Consider the following 26,535-nt stretch of genomic DNA (forward strand, 5'->3'; position numbering starts at 1 on the left):
TTGTAAGTAGCCTCCACACCCAAGGTGGGGCTCGAACTCACAATCCTGAGATCAAGAGTTGCATGCTCTACCAACTGAGCCAGCCAGGTGCCCCATTTGGTAAAAATCATTTAAACAGTGTATCATGTGATGAGGGTTGACTTGGAAAAACTAAGTAAATCCATGTAACTAAGCAGACTACAATAAACTGCAAAATGCTAAAGGTGAACAAGGGTGAGGACTCCACACACGAAGCTCTGATTCAAGACATTCTGTGTACAGTTCATGACACATGACCACTTAATCTAAAGACTACCAGCAGCAGGTATATGAAATGCTGGCCAGAGCTTTTTTTTTTAATAAACTTTTTTTTTTTAACGTTTATTTTTGAGACAGAGAGAGACAGAGCATGAACAGGGTAGGGGCAGAGAGAGAGGGAGACACAGAATCTGAAACAGGCTCCAGGCTCTGAGCTGTCAGCACAGAGCCCGATGCGGGGCTCAAACTCACGGACCGTGAGATCATGACCTGAGCCGAAGTCGGACGCCTAACCGACCAAGCCACCCAGGCGCCCCTAATAAACTTGTTTTAAAAAGTTTATTTATTTTTGAGAGAGAAAGAGAGAACATGCAAATGACTGAGGAAGGGGCAGAGAGAGAGGGAGAGAGCCCATCAACATGGAGCCCAACTCAGGGCTCAAATCCACAAACTGTGAGATCATGACCTGAGCCAAAATCAAGAGTCCGACGATCAACTGAGCCACCCAGGAACCCCAATAAAAACATTTAATAGAAGTCCTATATTTTCTTTCATCCCCTCAAGGGCATTATTTTGGTGACTGCTGGCACTAAAAAAACTAGGTTCCTAGTACAGAGTAGGTTCTCAATGGATATTTACTGAATAAGAGCAACACATCTGCTCTTGTGATTTTTTCTGGATGCTGTTCACATTATGTTTTCATTTTTTAATGTTTATTTATTTTTGAGAAAGAGAGAGAGAGAGAACATGAGCAAGGGAAGGGGGGGGAGGGGGTGTGGGGGTGTGGAGACAGAGGATCTGAGATCTGAAGCAGGCTCCAGGCTCTCAGCTGTCAGCACAGAGCCCAATGCAGGGCTCAAACTCACGTGAGATCATGACCTGAGCCAAAGTCAGACACTCAAACAACTGAGGCACTCAGACACTCCTGTTCACATTATGTTTGAAAATCATTATGCAAATTAGACTCTCAAGTAAAAATTTTGAAGGTAAAAATTTGGGGAGGAAAGGACTGCTTATAACACTGAATTTTATTCACAAAGGATCTATGTCTTTGCTTTGTGTCTTTAATACGTTTATTCCTACATATAGTTTATAGTTTTTGCCATTACGCTGGGGTTTTGTTTGTTTCTTTGATTATTTCCTTTTTTTTTTTTTTAAGTTTATTTATTTATTATGAGAGAGACAGAGACAGCACAAATGGGGGAGGGACAGAGAGAGAAGGAGAGACAAGAAGGCTCCACACTGCCATTGCAGAGCCGGCTGCAGGGCTTGAACCTACGAACCATGAGATCATGACCTGTGCCAAAACTAACTGAGTCACCCAGCTGTCCCTGGGTATTTCCATTTTTGATTGATAACTGCTAATGAAGCTATTATTATTTGTATATGATATATCACCATTTCAAAATTTCTTAATTAATTCTAGTTGTTTTCTACTAAAGTTTCCGTGAATTTTCTGGGCATTCTATTATGTAATTTGAAAACAAAAAAATTTTTCCCGTTTTCCAATATTAATACTAATTATCTCATTTACTTACTGTCTTACTTCAAAGGCTAGAACTGCCAAAACAATGCTAAATAATACTGACAATCATGTAAGTGATTTTTAAATATTTATTTATTTTTGAGAGAGAGAGACAGAGAGAGCACGCACACACAGGCAGTGGGGGATGGGGGGGTACAGTGCAGAGAGAAAGGGAGACACAGAATCCGAAGCAGGCTCCAGGCTCTGAGCCATCAGCCCATAGCCCGACATGGGGCTTGAACTCAGGAATCTTAAGATCATGACCTGAGCTGAAGTTGGATGATAAACCGACTGAGGCACTCAGGTGCCCTGATCTTTTTTTTTTTTTTTTTTAACGGTTTTTAAAATTTGTGTGTGTGTGTGTGTGTGTGTGTGTGTGTGTGAGAGAGAGAGAGAGAGAGAGAGAGAGAGAGAGAGAGAAAGAATGAGAGGGGGAGGGGCAGAGAGAGACAAGGACAGAGCTCTGAGGTGACAGCAGGTGAGTCCAAGTGGGGTTTGAACTCACAGAACTGCGAGATCATGACCTGAGCTGAAGTCGGATGTTCAAAGGACTGAGCTACCCCGGCACCCCGCATGTAAATGATTATAAAAGGTATTTCTGTCTTGTTTCTGATTTAATGGAAATGGCTTTAGTACATGATGCTTCCTTTTTTTCTTTAGTTTTTAGAAGACTATGATATTTTAATAATTTCCTTTTGTTTCAATGTTATTAGGATTTTTAAATTCAGAAATGGCTATTTATAAATGTATTTTTGCTTGTAATGATATAATAACTGGGGGTTCTTTATGAAATACGTTGATACAAATAATGAATATGTCCGCAGACTTCACATGAAATTAACTAATTATATAATTTTTCTTTTTGGTACATCTTGCTGGGTTATATTTGCTTTAAGTTTTAATCATCTGCAACTATTTTAATTTGTGAAACTGACTTATTTTCTTTTTGGAGTTTCTGTCAGATTTTTGTCTAAATGCTTTGAAAGATTTATAACATTAAAATATATCAATGTTAAATTGTAATAGTTTGAGGCTGAACTGTCCAAGATAATAGCTGCCAGCCACATGTGGTGATTTAAAATTATATTAATTAAAATAAAACAAAACATTCCTCAGTCCCACTGGCTACTTTTTTTAAAGTTTGTTTTTTAAAAAAAAATTTTTTTTAACGTTTATTTATTTTTGAGACAGAGAGAGACAGAGCATGAATGGGGGAGGGTCAGAGAGAGGGAGACACAGAATCTGAAACAGGCTCCAGGCTCTGAGCGGTCAGCAGAGCCTGACGCGGGGCTCGAACTCACGGACCGCGAGATCATGACCTGAGCCGAAGTCAGATGCTTAACCGACTGAGCCACCCAGGTGCCCCAAGTTTATTTATTTTTGAGAGAGAGAATGCACACATGCGTGAGAGCAGGGGAGGAGCAGAAGGAAAGCGAGAGAATCCTAAGCAGGCTCTGCACTGTCAGCATAAAGCTTGATGTGGGGCTCTATCTCACAAAATGTGAGATCAAGACCTGAGTCAAAATCAAAAGTTGGACGCTTAACCCACTGAGCCACCCAGGTGCCCTGTACTAGCCACTTTTAATTTTTATATATTTTTTAATGTTTATTCTTGAGACAGAGACACAGAGAGAGAGAGAGACAGAGCAGGAGAGGGGCAGAGAGAGAGGGAGACACAGAATCTGAAGCAGGCTCCAGGCTCTGAGCTGTCCACACAGAGCCCAATGCGGGGCTCAAACCCATGAGCCATGAGATCGCGACCTGAGCTGAAGTTGGACGCTTAACGTACTGAGCCATCCAGGTGCCCCTGTACTAGCCACTTTTAATTGCTCAAATGCTACCATATTTTATGGCACATATATCACACCCAAAACAGAGAAAACTTTCTCTTTCTTAACTTTAAAACTCTAAGGTTGTTTTTCCATTCCTATTAAGTGCTATTAAAGTTACAAAGATCCGTATGGCATCCTTGAAGAACTTAGAAAATACTCCCAAGCCACACGACTCTCCACCAATCGGAAACAAGAAGCAACCATCATACAAATGAACCTGATTTTTTATGCAACAGTAAAGAAACAATCTTTTAACCTACAGCTACAAAGTGATTTTTTTTAATGCTATTTTTAGAGAAAGAGAGCGCGCACACACACGCACATGTACGAGCAGGGGAGGGGGCAGAGAGAGAGGGAGAGAGAATCTCAAGCAGGCAACCGTCAACACAGAGGCTGCTATGGAGCTCAGACTCATGAAGTGTGAGATCATGAACTGAGCTGAAATCAAGAGTTGTATGGTTAATCGACTGAGCCACCCAGGTGCCCCTACAAAGTGATCTTTAAACGGTAAGTTGTGTATAATACTAATACCAAAAAATCCCCTCAAAATAAAACAAAAACTTCTATGCAAAAAGTACCCCTCAAAAAGGGCAGCAGGGGATCCAGCAATAAATTTTAAATTCCTTTTCATTCCCTTGTATAGTATTGTGATATTTGTAGGCAAATTTGATCTCTGGTTTTATTATAAATACTAGATATGGATACAGAAGATTCATCTTTTCAAACCAAGAAAAGTTAAAACTCAAAAGAACTCATTTACATAGCAAGCTTATTTTTAAATTCTTTTATTAAATTCTAATGTATTGCCATCAAATAGGCCAATTTTGGAAAATCAGAACAATACCTGCAGAGAAAATCTATATCCTTTGTTAAAAGCAAACAAGTACTAGCTTATTAGGAAAGAGCCCTTTATGTTTTCAGAACACCTCTATTAAAAAAGTTCTTTTTGAAGTTCAAAATGATTATATACACAATGGAATACTACACGGCAATGAGAAAGAATGAAATACGGCCTTTTGTAGCAACATGGATGGAATTGGAGAGTGTTATGCTAACTGAAATAAGCCATAAAGAGAAAGACAGATACCGTATGTTTTCACTCCTATGTGGATCCTGAGAAACTTAACAGAAGACCATGTGGGAGGGGAAGGGAAAAAAAAAAAAAAAAAAGGTTAGAGAGGGAGGGAGCCAAAACATCAGAGACTGTTAAAAACTGAGAACAATCTGAGGGTTGATGGGGGGTGGGAGGGAGGGGAGGGTGAGTGAGGGGTACTGAGGAGGGCACCTGTTGGGATGAGCACTGGGTGTTGTATGGAAACCAATTTGACAATGTATTTCATATTAAAATAAATAAATAAATAAACTTCAAAATGCTGTTTTTAAATAAACAAAACTCTTCCTGTTCCCTAATCTTTACATCACTGAAAATTTGTACTAAAATTGTTTATAAAGATAGTCAAAAGATGTTCCCCTTTTTAATAGTCAATCACAATTTTCTTTGAGAACAATTCGGTATCAATTTAAGTCCACAAATAAGAGCTTTATTTTTACTAGTTTTAGTTAAAACTATTTGTTACAGGTGTTTAAAATCTGAAATACAAGTCTTCTTTTTTTTTTTTTTAATTTTTTTTTAACGTTTATTTATTTTTGAGACAGAGAGAGACAGAGCATGAATGGGGGAGGGACAGAGAGAGAGGGAGACACAGAATCGGAAGCAGGCTCCAGGCTCTGAGCCATCAGCCCAGAGCCCGATGCGGGGCTCGAACTCACAGACCGAGAGATCGTGACCTGAGCTGAAGTCAGACGCTTAACCGACTGAGCCACCCAGGCGCCCCTACAAGTCTTTTTTCTAAACAAATGAATTGCTTAACATTTCATAATATTTCCTTGTGTGAAAGAGTGCCTTAAAACATTACCTGCCAGAAAAGAAAAATTCTGGTAACTTAGTTTTAATATTCCTTTTACATTTTTTGTATCCTCAGAAATTCAGTTACTGTTGATAAGGATCAGAATCGGCAAGACTATGTCAGATGTCAAAAGCTATTTGTTCAGTATTTAAAAACTATTAACTCCAAATATCTACATAAGAAATCAAAGTTCCTAATTTTAATCTTAGTTTCTTTGTGATAAAAGAACGTATACCACATACAATTCCATTTTTACTGACTGGAGAGAGAAGATGGGGTGTGAGGAAAAAATAAATTACTTAAATAATAAAAGTGAACACTAGCCCTTGTGGGAGTGATTTTCATTTTGGGGGAGATTTTCATTTTTATAGAAATCTTCACTTGACTTCAAAGCTCAGTTTAGCTGACTGATCTCCTAAATGAGTAGGTCTGTGTCAAATCAAAATTACTCCTTTTGGTGTCGCTTTCCCTCTTTGGAAACAGTGACCCATTTTATGTTGTTCTGTTTGGATGATATGAACTTCTTCCGGATGTCCTGTTTATGTGAGAAGTGAAGGGAGCTGTAGCAAGGTGTCCCTCTTGGGAGGTAAATAAAATAGCTCACACTTGCCATGATTTAGGTCTTCTTGGAGAAAGATTTTCCATGGCTATTCAGTCCTCCAAAATGACCAAAGGACACGATATTATAGATGTGATGTAACCTTCCCCATTTTTGGAAGATACGTAACAAAATACAAACCTTCAAACATATACTGCCCTCTCTGCACCGGACACTGAGTAGCGTGGAAGAGATTATCTGACATATGGTTCCTGCAGTCACCAAGGACATTTACAAATAACCTAATGCACAGCAGGAAATTACAAGTATCCCAAGAACTATGAGTTTAAGAGCGATTACATCTAGCTACAATAGAAGCTGGGAGGAGGGACTGGGGAGAGTTCAGTGGTTAACTTCACTGAAGGATATGCAAAGATAAGACAGGGCAGGGACTCTTGGAAAGGGGAAATAAAGATATGGCATGTTTCTCAAGAGCATGTTTCAACTTCTTTAGAGTACAGAGCACATGGAAAAGGAGCTTTAACATTAACTAAAGTAAAAAGATTTTGACCACGGTAATAATAATAAAGTTAAAACTAATGCACCAATATTTTACCAACAAAGCAAATCACTGAGTCTAACCACAAGAAACTTATGGGCAAGGAAAATTTATGAACTGAAGTGAAATTACTGAAGTGTACTAGAAAATAACACACACACATTCATACAGAAAGAAGAAATCCTTTTTCATTTCTTTCTTAATCACACTGAGGTATGAGGAAACTTAATTTAGAGTACAGCTTTCTCAGTTTGCAACTATCACAGATTTCTTTTAAGGCATCAATGTAATCCTGCTACAGGGTGAGTCCCTGGCATTTTGTTTTTAAACCCCCAAATGATACAGTAATGTGACCAGATGCAGTTCCCTTCCTACATTTCAGAAGCTCTGAGCGTCCATACACTTGCAGCTCTGTATAACTTCACACAAAAGACTGGCAATTGGCCAAGAAGGCTCTGCCATGGTGTATATTCCCCAAGATCTGCCATTTAAGGGGCACCTGGGTGGCTCAGTCAGTTAAGTGTCCGACTTCAGCTCAGGTCACGATCTCATGGTTCGTGAGTTCAAGCCCTGTGTTGGGCTCTGTGCTGACAGTTCAGAGCCTGGAGCCTGCTTCAGATTCTGTGTCTCCCTCTCTCTCTCTCTGCCCCTCCTCAACTCACGCTCGTGTGTCTCTCTCTCTCAAAAGTAAAAAACGTTAAAAAAAATTTTTTTTTAAACATCTGCCATTTAATTCCAATTCAGCCATGAAACCACACGTACTTTAGCATATTATACCAACATAAAACATATCAAATTGCAATTCTGGTTAATAAAGGCATTCCTTCAAAATTCATAAAGTCTCAAATGTATTTTTACAAATAAAGACACTGAAGTATACAACATATTTTTAAATAGGCCTATGAATATTAATTCCACTCCATTATGATAATTTTTTAAATTTCCTCAAAGAGTTACTGGTTCCTCATAATCTTACCAGCTGCAAGAAAACCCACTGCAAACTTTTTACATAGCACACAGAGATTGAATTGTATTTCCAAACTTCCCCATTTAACATTTCATGCACACTGCTAAATGAAAATGAAGAAAAATGTGTGTTTTCAATATCTGGTATGTATAGATTGATCTGACTCACAACAATGATTGTGAGATTATGCCTAAAGAATGATCTTAATTTCCACTCACTAAAAGAAATAGTCTTAAAGAAACATGGTTCTGTCAATTAGGTAGCTACCTCATTCTAGTATGTAAGTGTCCTGAAGGAAAAGAGGGAAAACTAATGAGAACACTTTAAAAGCCTGGCTAATGCTTAACTTTCATAGGAAGCAGTGTTTTACAACAGCAAATAACAATAAACTGAGCACTAGCCCATGTGTCAAAATCTCGGCAAGATTTTCATTTTTTTTTAATTTTTTTTTTCAACGTTTATTTATTTTTGGGACAGAGAGAGACAGAACATGAACGGGGAAGGGGCAGAGAGAGAGGGAGACACAGAATCGGAAACAGGCTCCAGGCTCTGAGCCATCAGCCCAGAGCCTGACGCGGGGCTCGAACTCACGGACCATGAGATCGTGACCTGGCTGAAGTCGGACGCTTAACCGACTGCGCCACCCAGGCGCCCCAAGATTTTCATTTTTATTGAAACTTTTTATTTTTATCTACCTCCAGCTTCTCTCTCTTCCAGGTCTGGACATCTTCCACCGAAAGAGCAGTAGTCTAAATGACTAAATCTTAAGATATTTATTCAGTAGCCACAATTTAATAATGTTCAACCTGTAAAAATTTTAAGAATGGGAAGCCATTCTTTCCTTTTAATGGACATTTTTCTACAATACAATAACCAACTAAGGATGATATAGACAAGATTAGCACAAAACTTCAGTAGAGTGTAAATCAAAAGTGGTATTTAGACTTTAAATCCCCATCCGCACCCAGTACTGCTTTCATGTGACATTCAAGGGCTGTATGGCCAAAAAAAAAAATCTCCAAAGGGATCCTTCAAATGGCTTTTTCCCCCCTTCAATGTCAAAAACCTTTTGAATTGAGAGTAAACTGATTAAAACAAGTAAAGAATTATTCATCATAATTTACTAGTCAACAACAAACATTTGCTTAACACTGAAGTTAAAACTGCAAAAACAGTGACCTTCTGAGTATAACAAATGGATATGAATTGTTAAACGTTACTGTAAACTAAATAACCTAGTTCTAAGTAGTCACAAAAATCGATACTTCTTTCATTGCCATTTATATGAAACATATATGTATACTATATTACAAAGAGAGAACAGGGACTCTAATATTTTAAAGGATGTGATATTTACAAAACAAAACAAAACAAAACAAAACAAAACACAGCCTGAAAGGCTACACATGAAATCCTTAACATTTATCTACAGAGGAGGAGAAGAGAATGGATCTGTGCTGGGAGAAGAGAGAGTGTCAGAACAGTTTTTTTAAAAAGAAGTTACATTTTTAAGATTACATAACAAAATGTTACCCAGACAGTAAAAGGATACGCTTGGTTTTTTTGTTTTTTTGTTTTTTTTTTTGTTTGTTTGTTTGTTTGTTTTTTAAATTTTTTTTTCAATGTTTATTTATTTTTGGGACAGAGAGAGACAGAGCATGAACGGGGGAGAGGCAGAGAGAGAGGGAGACACAGAATCAGAAACAGGCTCCAGGCTCTGAGCCATCAGCCCAGAGCCCGACGCGGGGCTCGAACTCACGGACCGCGAGATCGTGACCTGGCTGAAGTCGGACGCTTAACCGACTGCGCCACCCAGGCGCCCCTGTTTGTTTGTTTTTAACAGAAGTTTGTATCATAATATTCTTCAATTAAAAACAAAACAAGAAAAAGAATTATAAAGAACCACAAACAAATGCTTTTCATTGCCCTGCAGTTTACTGAGATGAACAAGGAACAGAGGGGGTGGGAAAGAGAAGGAGGCCCAGAAGTTGAAGGGAACAATGCAGAGTAAAAACTGAATGAATAAGGACAGGCATTCCTAATGGCTCCAATCCCCTATGAGTCCTAACAGAACAAAAAGGAGGTAATGGCAGCAGCACTGGTTTAGAGATCGACGGGGAAGAGGTGAGAGCAAGGAAAATGAGACAACATTTGCACACTGAGTAAGGAATATCATTTCCAGAAAATACTAATACTTACCAGTATGTACTGTAGCTACTGCAATCCATACACACTGTGTGCTGAGGTTTATCTTGCTTTTCTGATTTCTTATGATTAGCTAATGGTACTTGTGCATCTTCATAATGTTTTTTTGCATGGCCATTCACATACCTTATAAAAACCAAATAAAAATTCATTTTAACCCAAATATTACTTTGGAAGTTAAAATAGTAGCAGATGACAATAAAATCAGATGATAATCAAACTAGAATGAGAAAGAATTCCTCCTTTTAAGAGTACTCAGTCCTATAAAAGCATTCAATTGGATAGTGATTTATTAAGCTGAGTGCTTAAAATATGCTTTTTTACAATCAAACATGACAGTCAACTTTTAATTATACACAGATTAGGGTGAGGCAAGGAAAAGCATCATCTATGCAAATCAGTTTCAATACCATTGACATTACACTTATCAACCCCTTTGCTAATGCTTTTGTTGTAGCTTTTTTCTTTTTTTAAGCTTTTCTCAGACTGCTAACCCCCAACTCAGGTTGTTCTCAAAGGTGAACTCTGTAAACTAAATCACTCAACCACTTCCCAAAGGACCATAGGTTATGCCTGGACTGCTGCTTAATATAAAAGGTGAAAGTTAGATATGGAAACAAGATCATCTTCTGTCTCTTTCTCATCAATATGGCTTCAGATCTTGTATTCGAATGCCTAAATAATTAGTTCCACTCATATGGAAACACGTTTGTTTGGAAACAACAGAAAGTACAAATCATCTTAAACCTACATAAACTTATTTCTTTACATGGACAAAGACAATCAAAGGTCAACTATATTCATAAAAATCTCCTAATACTTTCCAACTCAGATTTAATAAATCAATGTGTTACAGAAGGCAGAATGAAACTGAAATAATGCGTATGGTGTACACCCAAATTCCTCTCAACCTCCACCTAAATATTGTACTATGTTGTAACTGACCAGTACTGTGAAGACCTTATAAAACAAAATTTCCCAGTCCCTAGACAGTAGTCGATTTATAGAAGGCAAGGCCTAACTGAAAACTCAGTCAAAACAAATGTTGTTTAAATGGTACCAAAATAAACATACTCAGAGAATTAAAGTAACACTTTGTCATGAGGCATCTCAATTATACTAGGAGCAACACTCACCTTGGGGAAAGTAGGACAGTTGGGGCAAATAGGGAGGATGAACTTCAGGTCCAGCCTCTACCCTAGGAAAGCTGGAAGCATCAGAGGCACTACAACCTCACCTTAAACTTTGATGTTTTTTTTCCCGTTTTTTTCATCATAGTAAACATAACCAAAACTTGTGTGTATATGAGTCCTCTGTCCACAAAGGTATAAAGCAATTTTAAAATAAAATAATGATTAAGAGTATAAGCTCAAAAACTAGACTTCCTGGCTTCAAAAGTAACCTTGTCACATGCTAGACATCGTGAACTTAGACGAGTTACTTAACCTCTGTGCTTAGAAAGTGGTCATATTACGCACATACGTTGCATAGGTCAAGAAACACCCAATATTTAAATTCCAAAGCATCATATAGGTTCAACATCTAATTACCTCAATTTCCTATGCTTATATAATTTATACTGTCGAGAAACACAACTACTATTTATAATGAGTACCTTCCAAATCAAAGAAAAAGCAGTACTGAATGATGATAATAAGGCATTACTTTAAGTCTTTGAAAACTGGTCATCTGTACATAGTACGTATACTTCACTTAGCCACCACACTATAGTCTTTCAATGTACTAGAGGTTTCAATGGTTACTGTAAGACATCACTGAAAAGTAGGAAGTGTATTACTGCTGACATTAAGATTAGCAATGTTTTGGGTAATATTCAAATATATCACTCAGAAGTTAACAGTTACGTATAAGATGAATAACATAAAAACAAGTATTTCCCTCATTTAGATTAGATTTTAACTGGACAATTTGGTCTAAGAAGGAAAAGCATCAATGTATATATCACAGACTTCTAACAATCACAAAAATTTGAAAAATAAACAGGATGATGTCATGAAGGCCAACTAAATTACATAAATCAAATATGCTACTGACAAACTATGTTTTCTAGTTGAAGGAATACTCAATTTAAGACTTTCTGCAGACAACTGGCCTAAAATTACTGAAAATCAGAACACTTGGCAATCAATACCCAGGATTACATAAAAGAAAATTAACCAATCAGCTATGTAAAATGAAGAACCAAACACAAGCTACTCTCATTATCTGTTTAATCTATTTAATCATATTTCTCCGAAACTATGTAAAATTTCTAAATTTAAGACTGCTTGCAATTAGAAACAGACTACCTGCAGAGTCTAGAAATTTTTCATTTTGTTTTTCCAAAACCTACTTAAGAGAATTGTTTGTTGCTTGCTATTAAGAATATTAATCTCTCCAATTTTTGCGAGTTTGTTAGGTCTTTTTGCTGGCATATGACCTTCAAGATTTAGGTCGTAGAGCACTATGAGACAACTGGAGAACAGAACTACATAAATTTTAGTGCATTATAATTCTCACCTCTCAAAATCTAGGAGAGGAATCTGTCTCTTCAAGTGCAGAATTTAAGTGCTTGTACTTTTCTTCTTTTTTTAAAAAAAATGTTATCTGTACAAAGTATTTTCAGGTTCCCCAAATCCTAGAGATTTCAAAACCACAACAGCCACAATTAAGATATGCAGTTAACATTTTCCAAACGTACTTTTAAGTGTACATGGAAAAAAATACTCAATTCCACGACTCAAAATGTAAAAACTCAAAAGTGAACTGAACATAGATGCTTTCTTCATGCAATGAAGATTTAAAAATAACAATGGGGAAATAGTCCTAATAAATACAAAGTATATTTCGACCTGTGTGACAGTATGATTTCCCGTTCTAAGTAAATTCAAAGTGGATTTTCTAAGTTAAAAGAGCAATAGGAATAAATGTGCTACTGCCAAGGTAAAAGAACACAAAGGTTGGTATTTATTTGAGTTTGAAGAAAAGAGTTATCAAAGTATTTAACATCATTTTGAAGCCAAGAATGGGGAGGAAAAGCTAGGCTTGAACCAGAATTGGGGGTGGGGGTGGGAGTTTTTCGTAAAACAAAAAATGTATTCATGGAACAATGAAACAGTTGGTACATCTTAGACACCAATTAATAATGAACTCCACAGTGAGATCATTTTCAAGGGGATTCCTTTATCTGTAATAAAGGGAACTCTTTATCTGTAAACATTTTGTTATTTTGTTTTCAGAAGAATGATGTGATAACTGGAATTTGATTCAAAAGTTAGTAAAGCCGGGCATGGTATAGGGAATAGAAGAAATAAGACAGGCAACGTATTGACAGCTGTTGAAATTGGGTGATGAAAGTAATGGGGTTCAATTATATTATCTCTCTACTTTTGCATATGCTTGAATTTACCCTATTAAAAGGTTTAAGAAACAACCATAAGGTAAACTTTTATTTAAAGATTTTGAAGTTCTCTCATTTCATCTTTTTAATCAAATATTACTAGATTATCTGATCATCAAATTAATTCTTCTGAGTATCAATACAAAGGTTTTTCCCCCTAGATTTTCCTCAGTTTTATCACTGAGCAAATAGACTGTATTAGGAGAGGGAAGCCATACAGAGAAATTACAGACTATGATTAAGCAATGGTGTTGATAATCCAAATCAATAAAACTTTGACATAAAGCTTAAAGGCAAATTGAAAAAATCAAGTAGGGTAGTGAGGTAATAAGTATGTCACCTACCTTCCACAGTGGACACTTGAACAAGTCAAACAGACCCAGGGGCTTTTGTTGGACCGGCACACTAATAAAAAGAAAAATACACAATATACCAATTGTATCATGTTATTTCCCAGTTTCTCCCCTAATCTGTAATATCATATCCTGTGATTAAGTTATAAATTCCATGGCTGCTTAGGTGTACTGAAATCTTAAATCCTTGCTTTGTGAGTGCATGTACACAGAATGGCTGCCTAATTAAAGTTACACTGAAAAGAACTGAAATGCATGTCCACAGCAGCTGCTCATTTTAATTGTTGACTCAAACAGTTCAATCACAAGTTAAGAACATATACATTTTTCCTTTATTACTTATTCACTTTTACCAGTCTCCAACAAGCTAATGACAGTCTATTTTCTCTTAAAAACATTTTTTAAGTCTAATTTTTTAATCACATGTCTTTGCCAGGCAGATTATATACTAATATAAATGACAATTCTTTCAGTTTACTTAGTTAGAGACAAAGCCTAAAGATACAATTAGGAAGACTAAACCCAGCTCTTCCCAGATGAATGTCTTGGTTGCATGAAATTCAATTCTAAATAGGACAACTGCATATAATTCTTGCTGAGGGTAAATCAGGACATTATTTTAGTTTAAGTATTATAAGGATGGGACAGGCAAGAAAAGCATGAAAACTTTTAAAATACTGCTTATAATTTTGCCTACTGTTTACCTATTCAATTAAAAAAAAAAGCCCAAAAAACATAACAATGATTTTCAAAAAGAAGAGACACAAAAATCACGTGCAAAGCTATTTCAAAACTCCTATGTTTTACTCAGGCAAAGATATCTACATTGGGGTGGGGAAAGAGGGCAAAGAACACGTGTATTTTGAGAAAAGTAGCTTCTCAGGTGACTCCATAATACAACCCCTTGAGAACCATAAGTCCACCTCCTAGGGGTATGGGAGGGGCACCATGGCACAACCACACACTCAGGAGTATAATAAATCCATTGCCTGGCACACAGTGTGTACTCAATAAACATCTGTTGAAAGTTCAAATTTCCTAGTTTAAGCTCCTCCAAATCCTGGTCCTTACTGTACTATTCTTGCCTTACACATTACAACAGGCCTTTCTGGCTGGTAAGAAAAACTGACCAAAACTTGAAATGAAGTTAATCAAGAACCACTGGCCTTTTCAACATGTAATGAAGCATTAAGAGGTCCTCCCAAAGATTTTAATTATAGTACTACTGTTTGACTACTGTTTATTGTTGATTAGGACCCAAATTCTATGAAGTTAGAGGTAAACAGGTAGATTTTTGAGATGTATCTGTCCAGCACACTCCAAAAGTAATGGTTTTACTACTATATAGGACATTAACCAATTTTACATCAAGTTTAACAATTTATTTCAATGTTCTTTCTTCAATATATACATGCACTCAATTCCTCAAATGCTCTTAAAATCAGCTTTATCATCCTGCTGTTTCCTTCATTAATGAGTTAAATAAATCTCTGACATACATTCATTCTATATTTGTATGGGAGGGAAGAGGTGGGCAAGGAATAGGAAAGCACAGTGATACACTGCCCAAGGGATTCTGCTTGTCTGGCCAGCACAGGGCTCTAACCTTTCTTGAATATGAAAGCTTTGTGTGGTAAAATTTCCTTCCAGCAGGCAAGGTTCCTACCTTTCCTTAATGTATTCACACCTTTACAGTAACTGCCAGGGCCATCCTGAAGGCATCTGAGGTTTTTACTTGATTGGGTCCAATTTTATTATACATGGCATGTAAGCCACATGACCAAAAGGCCATGAAGAATTCTAGCCAAACTACTAACAGCAATTATTATAGGCAGGTACATGAGAAGACTATATTTGAGGGGAGACTGTTAGCTTTTCATTTGTACACCCCCATGGTATTTGATTTATATCAACAGGAATATGATGTTTTTATAGTTTGAAAACAAAGTTCTAAAGTATATATTTTTTAAAGGAAAATAAATTAGAACACAGCTTACTCAAAACAGGTATTCATGGTTTGAGATGTAACTGGAGGACTGAAAAACCATGAATACTATAACTCTGTTCCTCCAGCAAATCTTTTTCTCTTATTAAATACTAAGAAACACATAACTCAATCGGGGGTGGGGGGAGCTGCTGAAGTTTAGTATTAACCTGAAATAAGTAATTATATTACAACAGTAAGTTTAGGCCCAAGTTTTTAACTATCTAGAGTTTGTTTTCATTTTAATTATGGAAACTTTTTTTCCTCTTTTAAATGAGAAAAAAATCTAGAGTAATATCACTATCACTTTGGTGTGTTTTCTACGAAGTATTCCTTTTTCCTCCTTATAGTTGGAAATATACACACAGAACATACAGCTTTATAAACTAATTTCTCCACTGTCAGCATATTAAATGCATTTCTGCATGCTGTTGAATTTAGAACAACATATTCTACATCTTGTGTTATAACATCTCAATTAACTCAAAAAGTTTTATTAGCTTTTTAATTTCTCAATATCAAATTTTAAAATAGCAAATTTTGCCTTGAGGCTAGGGCAAAAAGAAATGGGAGTAACTACTTAATGGGTATAGAGTTTATTTTGAGATGATGAAAATGTCTCAGAACTAGATAGAGGTCATGGCTGTAGATGTACTAAATGCCACTGAATTTTTCACTTTAAAATGGTTACTTTTGTTATGTGAATTGTACCTCAATAAAGTAAATAAGTAGGTAAATAAACAGGTATGTTACACAGGGATGAAGAAAGAGAATAAAAGAAAATAAAGTATTGACTTTCAGAAATACTGCAAAAAGGGACTGTGCCTTTTAATAAAACTCAAAAAAGACTTCACTTCCTAAGTTAAGAAACCTGACTTCTTCTAACATGAATCTTTACAGTAATAAGGTTGGTCTTGGCTATTTAAATGACAGTGCTTTCTGAGGGCTTAATACTTTAACACCAAAAAAATATCTAAAAGCTAAAAAACTATAGAGAATAGGGTATGATGAGACATTCTGAAGCCACTTATTGCCCTGTGTTGGGGAACAGTCACCATTTATACATACCTTATCCAAATTAAAAACCTTTTTTAAAAAAAATTTTATGTTCATTTCTTTTCGATAGAGACAAAGACAAAGAGAAAGAGAGAGAGAGCATGAGCAGGGGAGGAGCAGAGAGAGGAGACACAGAATCCAAAGCAGGCTCCAGGCTCTGAGCTGTCAGCAGAGCTCAACACGGGGTTCAAACTCACGAGCCATGAGATCATAGTGTGAGCCGAAGTCGGACATTTAACTGACTGAGTCACCCAGGCACTCCCAAACAAGGAACCTTTAATGTACCCCATTGTAGGGGTACATTAAACTAACTTTCAATTGTTGTTGAGAACAAGACGTAGCATGAATAAATGAACACTACAAATAATTTTAAAATTATTTATTTTATCACCTTAAGGGGCACTATCTTATTATAAAAGGTAGTCTCAATTTATAGGCAGATGAGTTTCAAAAGTTTATCTGTAGGATGAACATATTTTCCATGGGAACAGTATTAGAAGTTTCCCAGGCTCTTCTATAAAATGCTAGATGAACCATAATGTAACTGAAATAATATACAGTTGACCCTTGAACAAGGCAGGGAGGGTTTAGGGTCCCAACCCCACACAAAAATCCATATATAACTTTTGACTCCCCAAAAACTTAACTACTAATAGCCTATAGTTGACTATAAGTGTTAGTGATAACATAAACAGTCCATTAACATATATTTTGTATGTTATATAAGAGTAAGCTAAAGAAAATATTAAGAAAATCATGAGAAAGCACATTTACAGTACTACACTATATTTACTGAAAAAATCCACATATAAGTAGACCCACATAGTTCAAACCTGTGTTGATCAAGGGTCGACCATATATATACATATATATATGTTTTTTTTAAAAAAACACAACCCCACAGAGTCAATAAAAATGTTTTTAAGCTATGAATATTCATACTATCTATTCAGTGAAAAATAAAAATATTAAACTGAAGAGGTTTTATTTTTTTAAATCTTAAATGCTAGAACTTGACAGAAACAGTTATAAGGATAGAAACTTGTAGAAGTTTAAAAAGATAAATCTAAGAACTTATTAGAGCTCTTTTTATTACACCTAATTATACTTAAAGGTGATATCAAGGCAAGGAAGTCAGGTGGTGTATTTCTCAGTTACACTTGGCCACGACAGAGTCACTGGATCTCATAAATGGAGTTTTGCCTTTACTCAGATTATAAAATGTCCTCAAAGTTACTCTTTCTTTCACCAATCTCTCCAATTTATTTGGATTCTTCCAACTGTAAGCTAAGCTTGGGCATCTCAGCTCAGAGGTTGGTACTAACTAGGCTCCCTCTACTCTCCTCCTTCAACTATGGCATCACAACCTTCCTCTGGCCCTGTTCTCACCTCAGCCACAAACTCTACAGTTTGGCAAAAGGGCCTTTTTGGAGGTAGAGAGTCTTGATCTTCTCCTGGCTAGAGCCAGTCTCCAGAAGGTAGAAGCTATAACACATATGCTGAGAGGGGTGAAGGAGCACCAGCCTCTAAAACATGCTCATGCCAGATCTTCTTCCTAAAAGCCCCAAAGTTTTAACTCTCCTGGAAACCAGGAGGTGAGAACTAATAGGGCACACAGGCAGAGGGAAGGCATCCAAGTGATCTATGACCAAAATGATTTTATTTCTTAACTACTTTTGCAAAAGGAATGGTAGTGTGCTCCTTTATCAAGAGATAAAGAAAGGCAGAAAACTAGGGGCCCATTTTGTGCTTAAAGGGTCATTTACACACAAATGTTTTCAGCTTGTGTTCTGAAGACAAGGAGTTCGTTCACAAGACAAGATGGCATCCACATTGAATACAATGTTCTTTCCACATAACCACTGATCTCCAATATCCTTAGTATTCACTACCTAGAACCTAATAATATACAGTACATTTGATATTCAAAGCCTATCAACAACTCTCATGAAATTCTAAAAATGTTTTTAATAAAACATCATGCACCAATGCTTATGATACAACTTAGTCACTGTTTCTACCCACAAAATAGTTCAAGCATACAGCACTGACAGGCAAGCCACCTATAGTGCATCCATTACTCACTAGTTGCTTCAACTCAAAGTGAGGCTCTTTACCTTCTTAAGAATTCAGAAAGGTGAGGATCCAATGACCAAGATTCTAGTCCTGGTTCTACCATTACTAGAACCAGAGAACTCCTGAGACTATCAGGAGTGTCTGGGTGGCTCAATCGGTTATGTGTCTGACTCTTGATCTCAGGGTCATAAATTCAAGCCCTCATTGGGCTCAGTGCTGGGAATGGAGCCTACTTAAAAAAAAATTTTTGAGACCATCACTACTATTCTGGGTCTATTTCTTCATTGTAAAATGAAGACTAGGCGATAGGCATGTCCTCTCTAATCATAAAATTAGTCAAAGAATATAAGGAAAAAAATGAAACAATGTCATCTTCCCATATAGGCAGAAGTCTCCCAACTCTACTCTCCACCTAATCTGGAGGCCTAACACAAGGATTAATTGCTAATGTAGTATAAAATTCTAAACCAATGGTTTTCAGCTTTTTTTCCTGCCTCCCACCACTTGAGAGGCGAACACATTCCCACCACATCGCCCATCAGTAACAGCAACTCACTTCAACAGTAAGGGGTAGGAAGTGTAAGTGTATGGAATCACTGTATAAAACTGTTATAGACAAACACGCTGCTATGACAGTAAAACTCAGAACACTACTCCCCCCAAACACACACAAAATTTTTTAAGTGTAGCACTCTAAAAATATTACCAGGCCATAAGAAAACATCCACAATACGGGTTTTTTAAAAAGCAAGTTCAGGGGTGCGTGGGTGGCTCAGTCGGTTAGGCGTCTGACTTCGGCTCAGGTCATGATCTCACGGTCCGTGGGTTCGAGCCCCGCGTCGGGCTCTGTGCTGACAGCTCAGAGCCTGGAGCCTGTTTCAGATTCTGTGTCTCCCTCTTTCTCTGACCCTCCCCTGTTCATGCTCTCTCTCTGTCTCAAAAATAAATAAATGTTAAAAAAAAAATTAAAAAAAAAGCAAGTTCACTTTTATCTAATTCATATTTATCTAGGACATACTATGTATCAGGCACCATGGCAACCACTTTATGAATATTACTTAATCTAATCCTCTAAAATCCAATAAGGAATATATTATTCTTTGTACAGATAAGCAAACTAAGGCATAGACAAGTTATGTAACTTGCTAAGTTAGTAAGTGACAGAACTGGAAATCAAACTCTGTTTGAAGGCATGGATGGCTATAAAGCAGTAAGTCCAGAAGGTTGTCATATTTTTGGAAAGATTTTATACTATGTGTTTCCGTGTGTATATTATATACCTGTTTACGGAATTTTTAAAGTCTGAAAAGATATATAGTATATAACTGTTAGTGGTTATGTAAAACAAACGGGATGGGGGATTGGAGCCACATGGGCCTATTTTCTACTACAGTGTTTGAAGTTTTTCCGAAACCATTACTACTTGTATAGTAAAATTTTTAAATGGCTTAAATTTAAAGATGCTGATAATACAAAGTTGTGCTAATGAAATAGACTTAATTCTAAATTATTAAGCATGAGTGGTAAGTTAAATCAAAATCCAAGACTACAACTTACGGGTTTGTAAAAATATAATCAGTGAAAACAAAATTTTTGCAGCTGTTATTCAAAACACACACACATACACATTACACAAAAGTGTCAATAGTAAAAGTGTTATTCCCTGTGAAACTGAAGAACAGAGCAGTATTATCATAAAAATTCTATGAGTATTCCAGTAAATATAAGTAGAACAATATTCTAGGACTAAACCAGCTTACCCTCTAACTAATGTATTTTTAGATATTTAAGAGCAAGGCATATAATCTTCTTTATACCATAAATATTATTTGAACCATATGTTCACAAGCCTATTCTATGCTACAAGTTCTGAAGTCTCTCCTATCTTCAACTCGAATCCTCTGAAATCACTGGGGGAAAAGAGTTGGTAAAGTCACATAAAGACAGCAGGAACTGGGCCACAATGTAGTCCAGAAAAGAAGAAATCCAGCTATACTAATCAAATGCCAAAGGTGCCAGAGCAGTTTGAACACAGCCAAAATCATGGTCTGTCACACCCCATCACCCAATGCTGCTCATTCTGGGAGTGGGCATCGGGTTCCCAAGGAACAGAGAAATAGGAGAGTCCTCTTAAAAAGCAATGGGAGGTGCCAAGGGCCAAAGGAGTAAGCCAATGCAGAGTCTGGGAGACTAGGCAGAGGTCCAAATACTAGAGGGAGAGGAGGAGGAGGGAGGAAGGAGGGTGCAGAGGAGGAGGAGAAGACGATGATGGTGACGACGATGACCACCAAGCATGAGCATCAAATCCAAAGGGGAAAGAAGTGGCAGGGAGGGACTCAAGGCCAAGATCACAGAACAAAGAGTTCAGGGCCAAGGCAGGGAAAGCAATTATGAAGCAAAGTGTACCTTGGTCGCCTTTCCACTTTGCCCCATAAGAACCTTTTCTACCTTCCTCCTTCTGGCAGCTCTCTCCTGCTCACTCCCATTCTTATTCAAGACTAGCAATCCATTAATCTCTCCTGAATCATTAAATAAGTAAATTGTTTTCTGGTAAAGTCACGGTTCAGTATTTCTCATAATCCTTCTCTCCTGTTTAATGACCCTGTGATAGATTAAAGATAGCCACAAATACTTTCACATTCCTTCCATCGAGAGGTAGGTCTATGTCCTCATTCTTTGAATTTGGCAGGCTCTGTAACTGCCCTGATCAACTGAATATAAGAGAAGAGACTCTGTATCCATTTACAAGTCCAGACCTTAAGAAACTGACAGCTTACTCTTGATATTACTTGGAATGCCTACTCTTAGAAAAGCCAGCCACCATCTAAGGAGTCTGATCATCCTGAGACCAACGTACTATGAGAAACCCACACCACATGGAGAGATATTGGAGAATATGATACCATGGGATCAGGGGTTGGGAAAGGGAGAGAGACTATGGAGCACAGAAGCACCAGACATGTGAATTAAGAAGCCATCTTGGGGGGCGCCTGGGTGGCGCAGTCGGTTAGGCGTCCGACATCAGCCAGGTCACGATCTCGCGGTCCGTGAGTTCGAGCCCCGCGTCGGGCTCTGGGCTGATGGCTCAGAGCCTGGAGCCTGTTTCCGATTCTGTGTCTCCCTCTCTCTCTGACCCTCGCCCGTTCATGCTCTGTCTCTCTCTGTCCCAAAAAATAAATAAACGTTGAAAAAAAAAAATTAAAAAAAATAAAAAATAAAAAAAAAAAGAAGCCATCTTGGAAGAAGATTCCTGATTCACAAAATCATAAGCAACATAAAATGGTTGCTTTAAGCTATTAACATGTAGCTTTGTTATACAGCAGTAGATAACCAGAAAACCACATCTAGAAAGAGAGCTATCAGTGATATAGCATCCATCACTCACACCTACCAAACTCACTGGAATGATTGACATTGTTTAAGAGAAGCGAGGATGGGAACCTTCAAAAGGTTCTACCCATAGAAATCAAAATTATATAAAGGCTAGACTATCCTCTCTGCAATAGAGGTAGTAAGAGAGTAAAGACATGGTGGTCTATCATCAACTAAACTGCCATCATCTCTGGGACTGGCTCTTTCTATATCCTCTCAATATTTTAATAACTCAAATCCAGATGTGCTGTCACTACCATAAGACAACCTAACTCTTATTTGAGCACAAAAATCACTTCTAATGTTGTCCTATATTATAAAAACAAACTTCAAATTTCAAAAACACTATTCCCATAGCAACCCCAAATTCTGAATAAAGATTCTTATGGAAGTGTTATGGACACTTGCAAGAATTCCTTTTCTCTCCTTTAAAACTACAAAGCCTCGGGGCACCTGGGTAGCTTGGTCAGTTAAGGGTCCAACTTTCTTTTTTTTTCTTTTTTTTTTTTTTTTGTTCTTTTTAAATGTTTACTTATTTTTGAGAGAGAGCGAGACAGAGCATGAGCAGGGGAGGGGCAGAGAGAGAGGCAGATACATAATCTGAACCAGGGCACAGGCTCCAGCTGCCAGCACAGAACCCAACGCAGGGTCGAAGCCACGAACTGTGAGATCATGACACGAGCCGAAGTTGGAGGCTTAGCTGATTGAGCCGCCCAGGCGCCCCAAGAGCTTATCCTTCTTTTTTGGGGGGGGTCTCTCTGGATTATTTTTTTTTTTAAGTTTATCTATTTATTTTGAGAGAGAGAGTGAGCAAGCAAGCAGGGGAGAGCAGACAGAGAGGGAAAGAGAAGGTCCCAAACAGGTTCTGTGCTGGGACCAAAGCGGGGCTCAAACTCACGAACCATGAGATCATGACCTGAGCTGAAGCCAAGATGGGAAGCTTAACCAACTGAGCCAGCCAGGCATCCCCAGGAATATGTTCTTTAATAAGCATTCTGGGTAACCTCAGATTTTACTGAAGGTTCGATTGGAAAAACTGAATAGTTATGAATGAATACTCTATCTCTGTTTCCAATTCTATCTTTGCTCTAAGAGTTCTAACATACTCCTCAGCCAGCCTGACTTGATCCCTATCTTACTCAGCAATGTCTGATCCCAGGCCTTTCTAGCTGGGATCAAGAGTCCCCCCCCCCCCCCCCCATCCTATCTAGAATGCCAAGATTTCTGGGAAGTACTCACACTCTTCTCTTGGATTTCTGAGAAAATTGCTGCATGGCCAGCCTAGAAGAAGGAGGAGGAAAAGGACGGGCACAATGGCCAGAACTCTTTTCTATATCATTTGGGTTGAACCTAGGCAGAGGCCTTGATCATCTGCCCTTGACTCAACCCTGCCAAAAGAAGTCTTCCTTCTTTAACACAAAAAATACACCAAATGATTAGGTTAACCCTTATAGGAATGTAGCTGTTGTTCTAAAGACTCAAAATAAACATGTTAAGAGGTCATGTGACCTAATGAAGCAAGCATGGGCTTCATAACCAGCAGTTTTACGTTTACCTTCTAGCTTTACCATTGTTTTATTCTGTGACCTTAAGAGGCTGGTTCCAGAGCTAGCTTCTTCATCTGGAATAAAGGACAAACACCACCTCAACCTCACATGGCTATGGTAAAGATTTCCTAAGACAAAAGATACAAAGTGCACAGCAAAGGACCTAACAAAGAGACAGCACCAGTAACTGTCAGTTTTATTTCCCTCAAAAATGTATTAAAAATAATAAAATGGCTGCCAGGGGTTAATTCTGGTGGCTGCTATTATATATAATACAGTTAACATATGTCCACATATACCATGAGTACCAATTCTCAGAATTTTTTCCCTTAGTTTACACTCACTAAAAGGAATTGCAGCTGACAATTCTTTTTCATAAAAAAATTCAAATACATAAGTCACATTAAAGTCAGCAAAAATCCCTCAGAAACCCCTCCTATATCTGACCTAAAATTATAATACTCAAAACATCAAATGAAAGAGGTAAAATAGTCAATTTTAAGAAGTTTATTTCAAAATTGATTGAAGTACAATAACCACCTTAATGTCAGAATCATTAAATTTTATATATCCAATGTAAAAGAAATATACTGTATTTAGAAAGCAAATGCATTTTAGATGTACATTCTGAGAGATGTGCAAAGAGGTTTAAATAACTTAATGACACAGATAAAATATTTAAGTACAGAAACAACTTAAGTGTCAAAACCACACTGAAATACATTTAACTCAAAGGTATTTAGAACAGAGATTATATGATGGCTCACCAATCTAATCAAGCAAAATATACCTTGGGTATTCCAATATCCAATACAATGCACTAAGCCAAGTCATTTAAAAATTTTTTTAATTTATTTATTTTTAATGAAGTATAGTTGACACACAATGTTACATTAGTTTAAGGTATACAACAGTGATTCGACAACTCTATACTATATCACCACAAGTATAGCTACCATCTGTCATCATACAACACTATTACAATACCATTGTACATGCCCTATGCTTTACCTTTCATTCCCATGACTTAAACATTCCGTAACTAGAAACCTGTACCTCCCACTCCCTTTCACCCATTTCCCTGTCTCTCCACCCCTCCCCTCTGGCAACCACTAATCTGTTCTCTGTTTATGGGGTCTGTTTCTGCTTTGCTTGTTTGTTTTGCTTTTTAGATTCCACATATAAGTGAAATCATATGGTACTTGTCTTTCTGGCTTATTTCACTTAGCATTATACCTTCTAGGTCCATCATGTTGCTGCAAATGCCAAGATCTCATTATTTTTGATGGCTGAGTAATATTCCAGAGAGAGAGAGAGAGAGAGAGAGAGAGAGAGAGAGAGTGAGTGTGTGTGTGTGTGTATAAAACATCTTTTTTATCCATTCATCTATCAGTCCACACTTGAGTTGCTTCCTTATTTTGGCTACTCTAAGTAACACTGCAATAAACACGGGGGTATATATATCTTTTTTGAATTAGTGTTTTCATTTTCTTTGGGTAAACAAAAATATTTTTTAAGTTTCCAATTCTTTTTTAGCAAATTTCTTTTTAGCAAAGAAGAAAATAGGAATGATTTTAAATCACACCAAATTAAATATATGGTGTTCAGCCTATTTTTATGAACCAGTAGGCTAAAATTTAATTCCTCTTTATCCACCTTATTGCCAGATTCTCTTTAAGAAGCAGTGTCCCTGGGGCGCCTGGGTGGCTCAGTCAGTTAAGCGTCCAACTCTTGGTTTCAGTTCAGTTCATGATCTCACGGTTCATGAGTTTGAGCCCTGCATCAGGCTCTCTGCTGTCAACACAGAGCCCGCTTCGGATCCTCTGTCCCCCTCTCTTTGCCCTTCCCCAGCTCTCTGTCTCAAAACTAAACAAACATTAAAAAAAAAAAAAAAAAGCCAAGTCTTTGGCTCTTTGACGCTAATTTTGAGACTGTGCTCTAACCTACTTTTCCAACCTTTTCCATGTCAGGACATGCACAGAAAATGATCAACATCTGTATGGCACATGCACATAAACTAAAAAGGCTTCTCTTAACCAAAAGTGATCTATTGGGAGGCTACAGCCACCCTTAGGCTGAGGGAATCATTACCTCAACACATGTATAATTCATTCATGGTCCCTGTGATGGGAAACTGTACTAGCCAATGTTTTACATGGTTATCTACTAATGTAGGAAGAAGTCTTCCTCCTGCTGCAATGCCCACGTATTGGAACAAAAGACTGGAAGTCCTCAGCCACCTGAGAGGGCCAGCAGCATTATCTGGGAATCCAAGAAGCCATTCCTTTGAAAATCTGCAGTTTATAATGTTGACTAATGCTCTGAGACCATCAGAGAAAACAGATGCCCAAATATCCACTTCTGTCTCATCCAATGCAATTCTATAACCCCAGGGAGTGGCCAGTCAGCAGTACAACTTGAAGGAAACTAACACGAATTAAAAGAAAGAAAGAAGTCCCAGAAACAGTTCAGTCTGCATACTCAGGTGGTAAAATAGCATTGATTAGCATGCACAAGGAGCAGTCAACTGCTTAAAATGAAACTGGGCCCAGAACACATATGATTAGCTATTATGTACTGACTAAAAATGTTTCCAAGGCCACTTAGAGCTCTCTGATTTCAAGGTTTCTCAAACAGAAAAATAATTACAACACAGTATTTCCCTTCAACAGCCTTAAATACACTTGTAAGGCCAAAGCAGATGGGAAGACATGAGCAGGCAGACAAATAGGTTGAGATATAATTATAAAATGACTTACACATTACTGCTCACACAACTAAAAAGTTAAAATTTCCAATACGCTTGATACAAAAGCATATTTGTACAAGGTTATTAATTGAAACATTATTTGTAATTGTAAAACATTGGAAACAACCTAAATATAGGAGCCAAAACACAGGAGAATTGTTGAATTCACTGTGACCCATCCAAAGATGGAGTACTATGAAGCTGTTAAAAAATAATACGGAGGGGCGC

The 26,535-nt window shown here is 37.4% G+C and overlaps 1 protein-coding gene across 5 annotated transcripts in view; it reads right to left on the reverse strand.

Moving 5' to 3' along the window:
• USP3 (ubiquitin specific peptidase 3) overlaps window positions 1-26,535 on the reverse strand; it is a 105,759-nt gene that overhangs the window by 62,023 nt on the left and 17,201 nt on the right. For 3 of the 5 annotated variants that reach the window (XM_047861951.1, XM_047861949.1, XM_047861950.1), the window contains exons 2-3: window positions 13,515-13,575; window positions 9,765-9,896 (exon numbers count right to left, since the gene is read on the reverse strand). In XM_047861951.1, coding sequence (XP_047717907.1) covers window positions 9,765-9,896; window positions 13,515-13,575 — 193 coding nt within the window. Of the gene's footprint in view, window positions 1-9,764; window positions 9,897-12,290; window positions 12,409-13,514; window positions 13,576-19,345; window positions 19,459-26,535 lie in introns of those variants that run through there. The other 2 variants (XM_047861953.1, XM_047861952.1) reach the window with 2 other exon arrangements.

This window comes from Prionailurus viverrinus, chromosome B3 (assembly GCF_022837055.1).
Source record: "Prionailurus viverrinus isolate Anna chromosome B3, UM_Priviv_1.0, whole genome shotgun sequence".
Taxonomy (NCBI): Eukaryota; Metazoa; Chordata; class Mammalia; order Carnivora; family Felidae; genus Prionailurus; species Prionailurus viverrinus.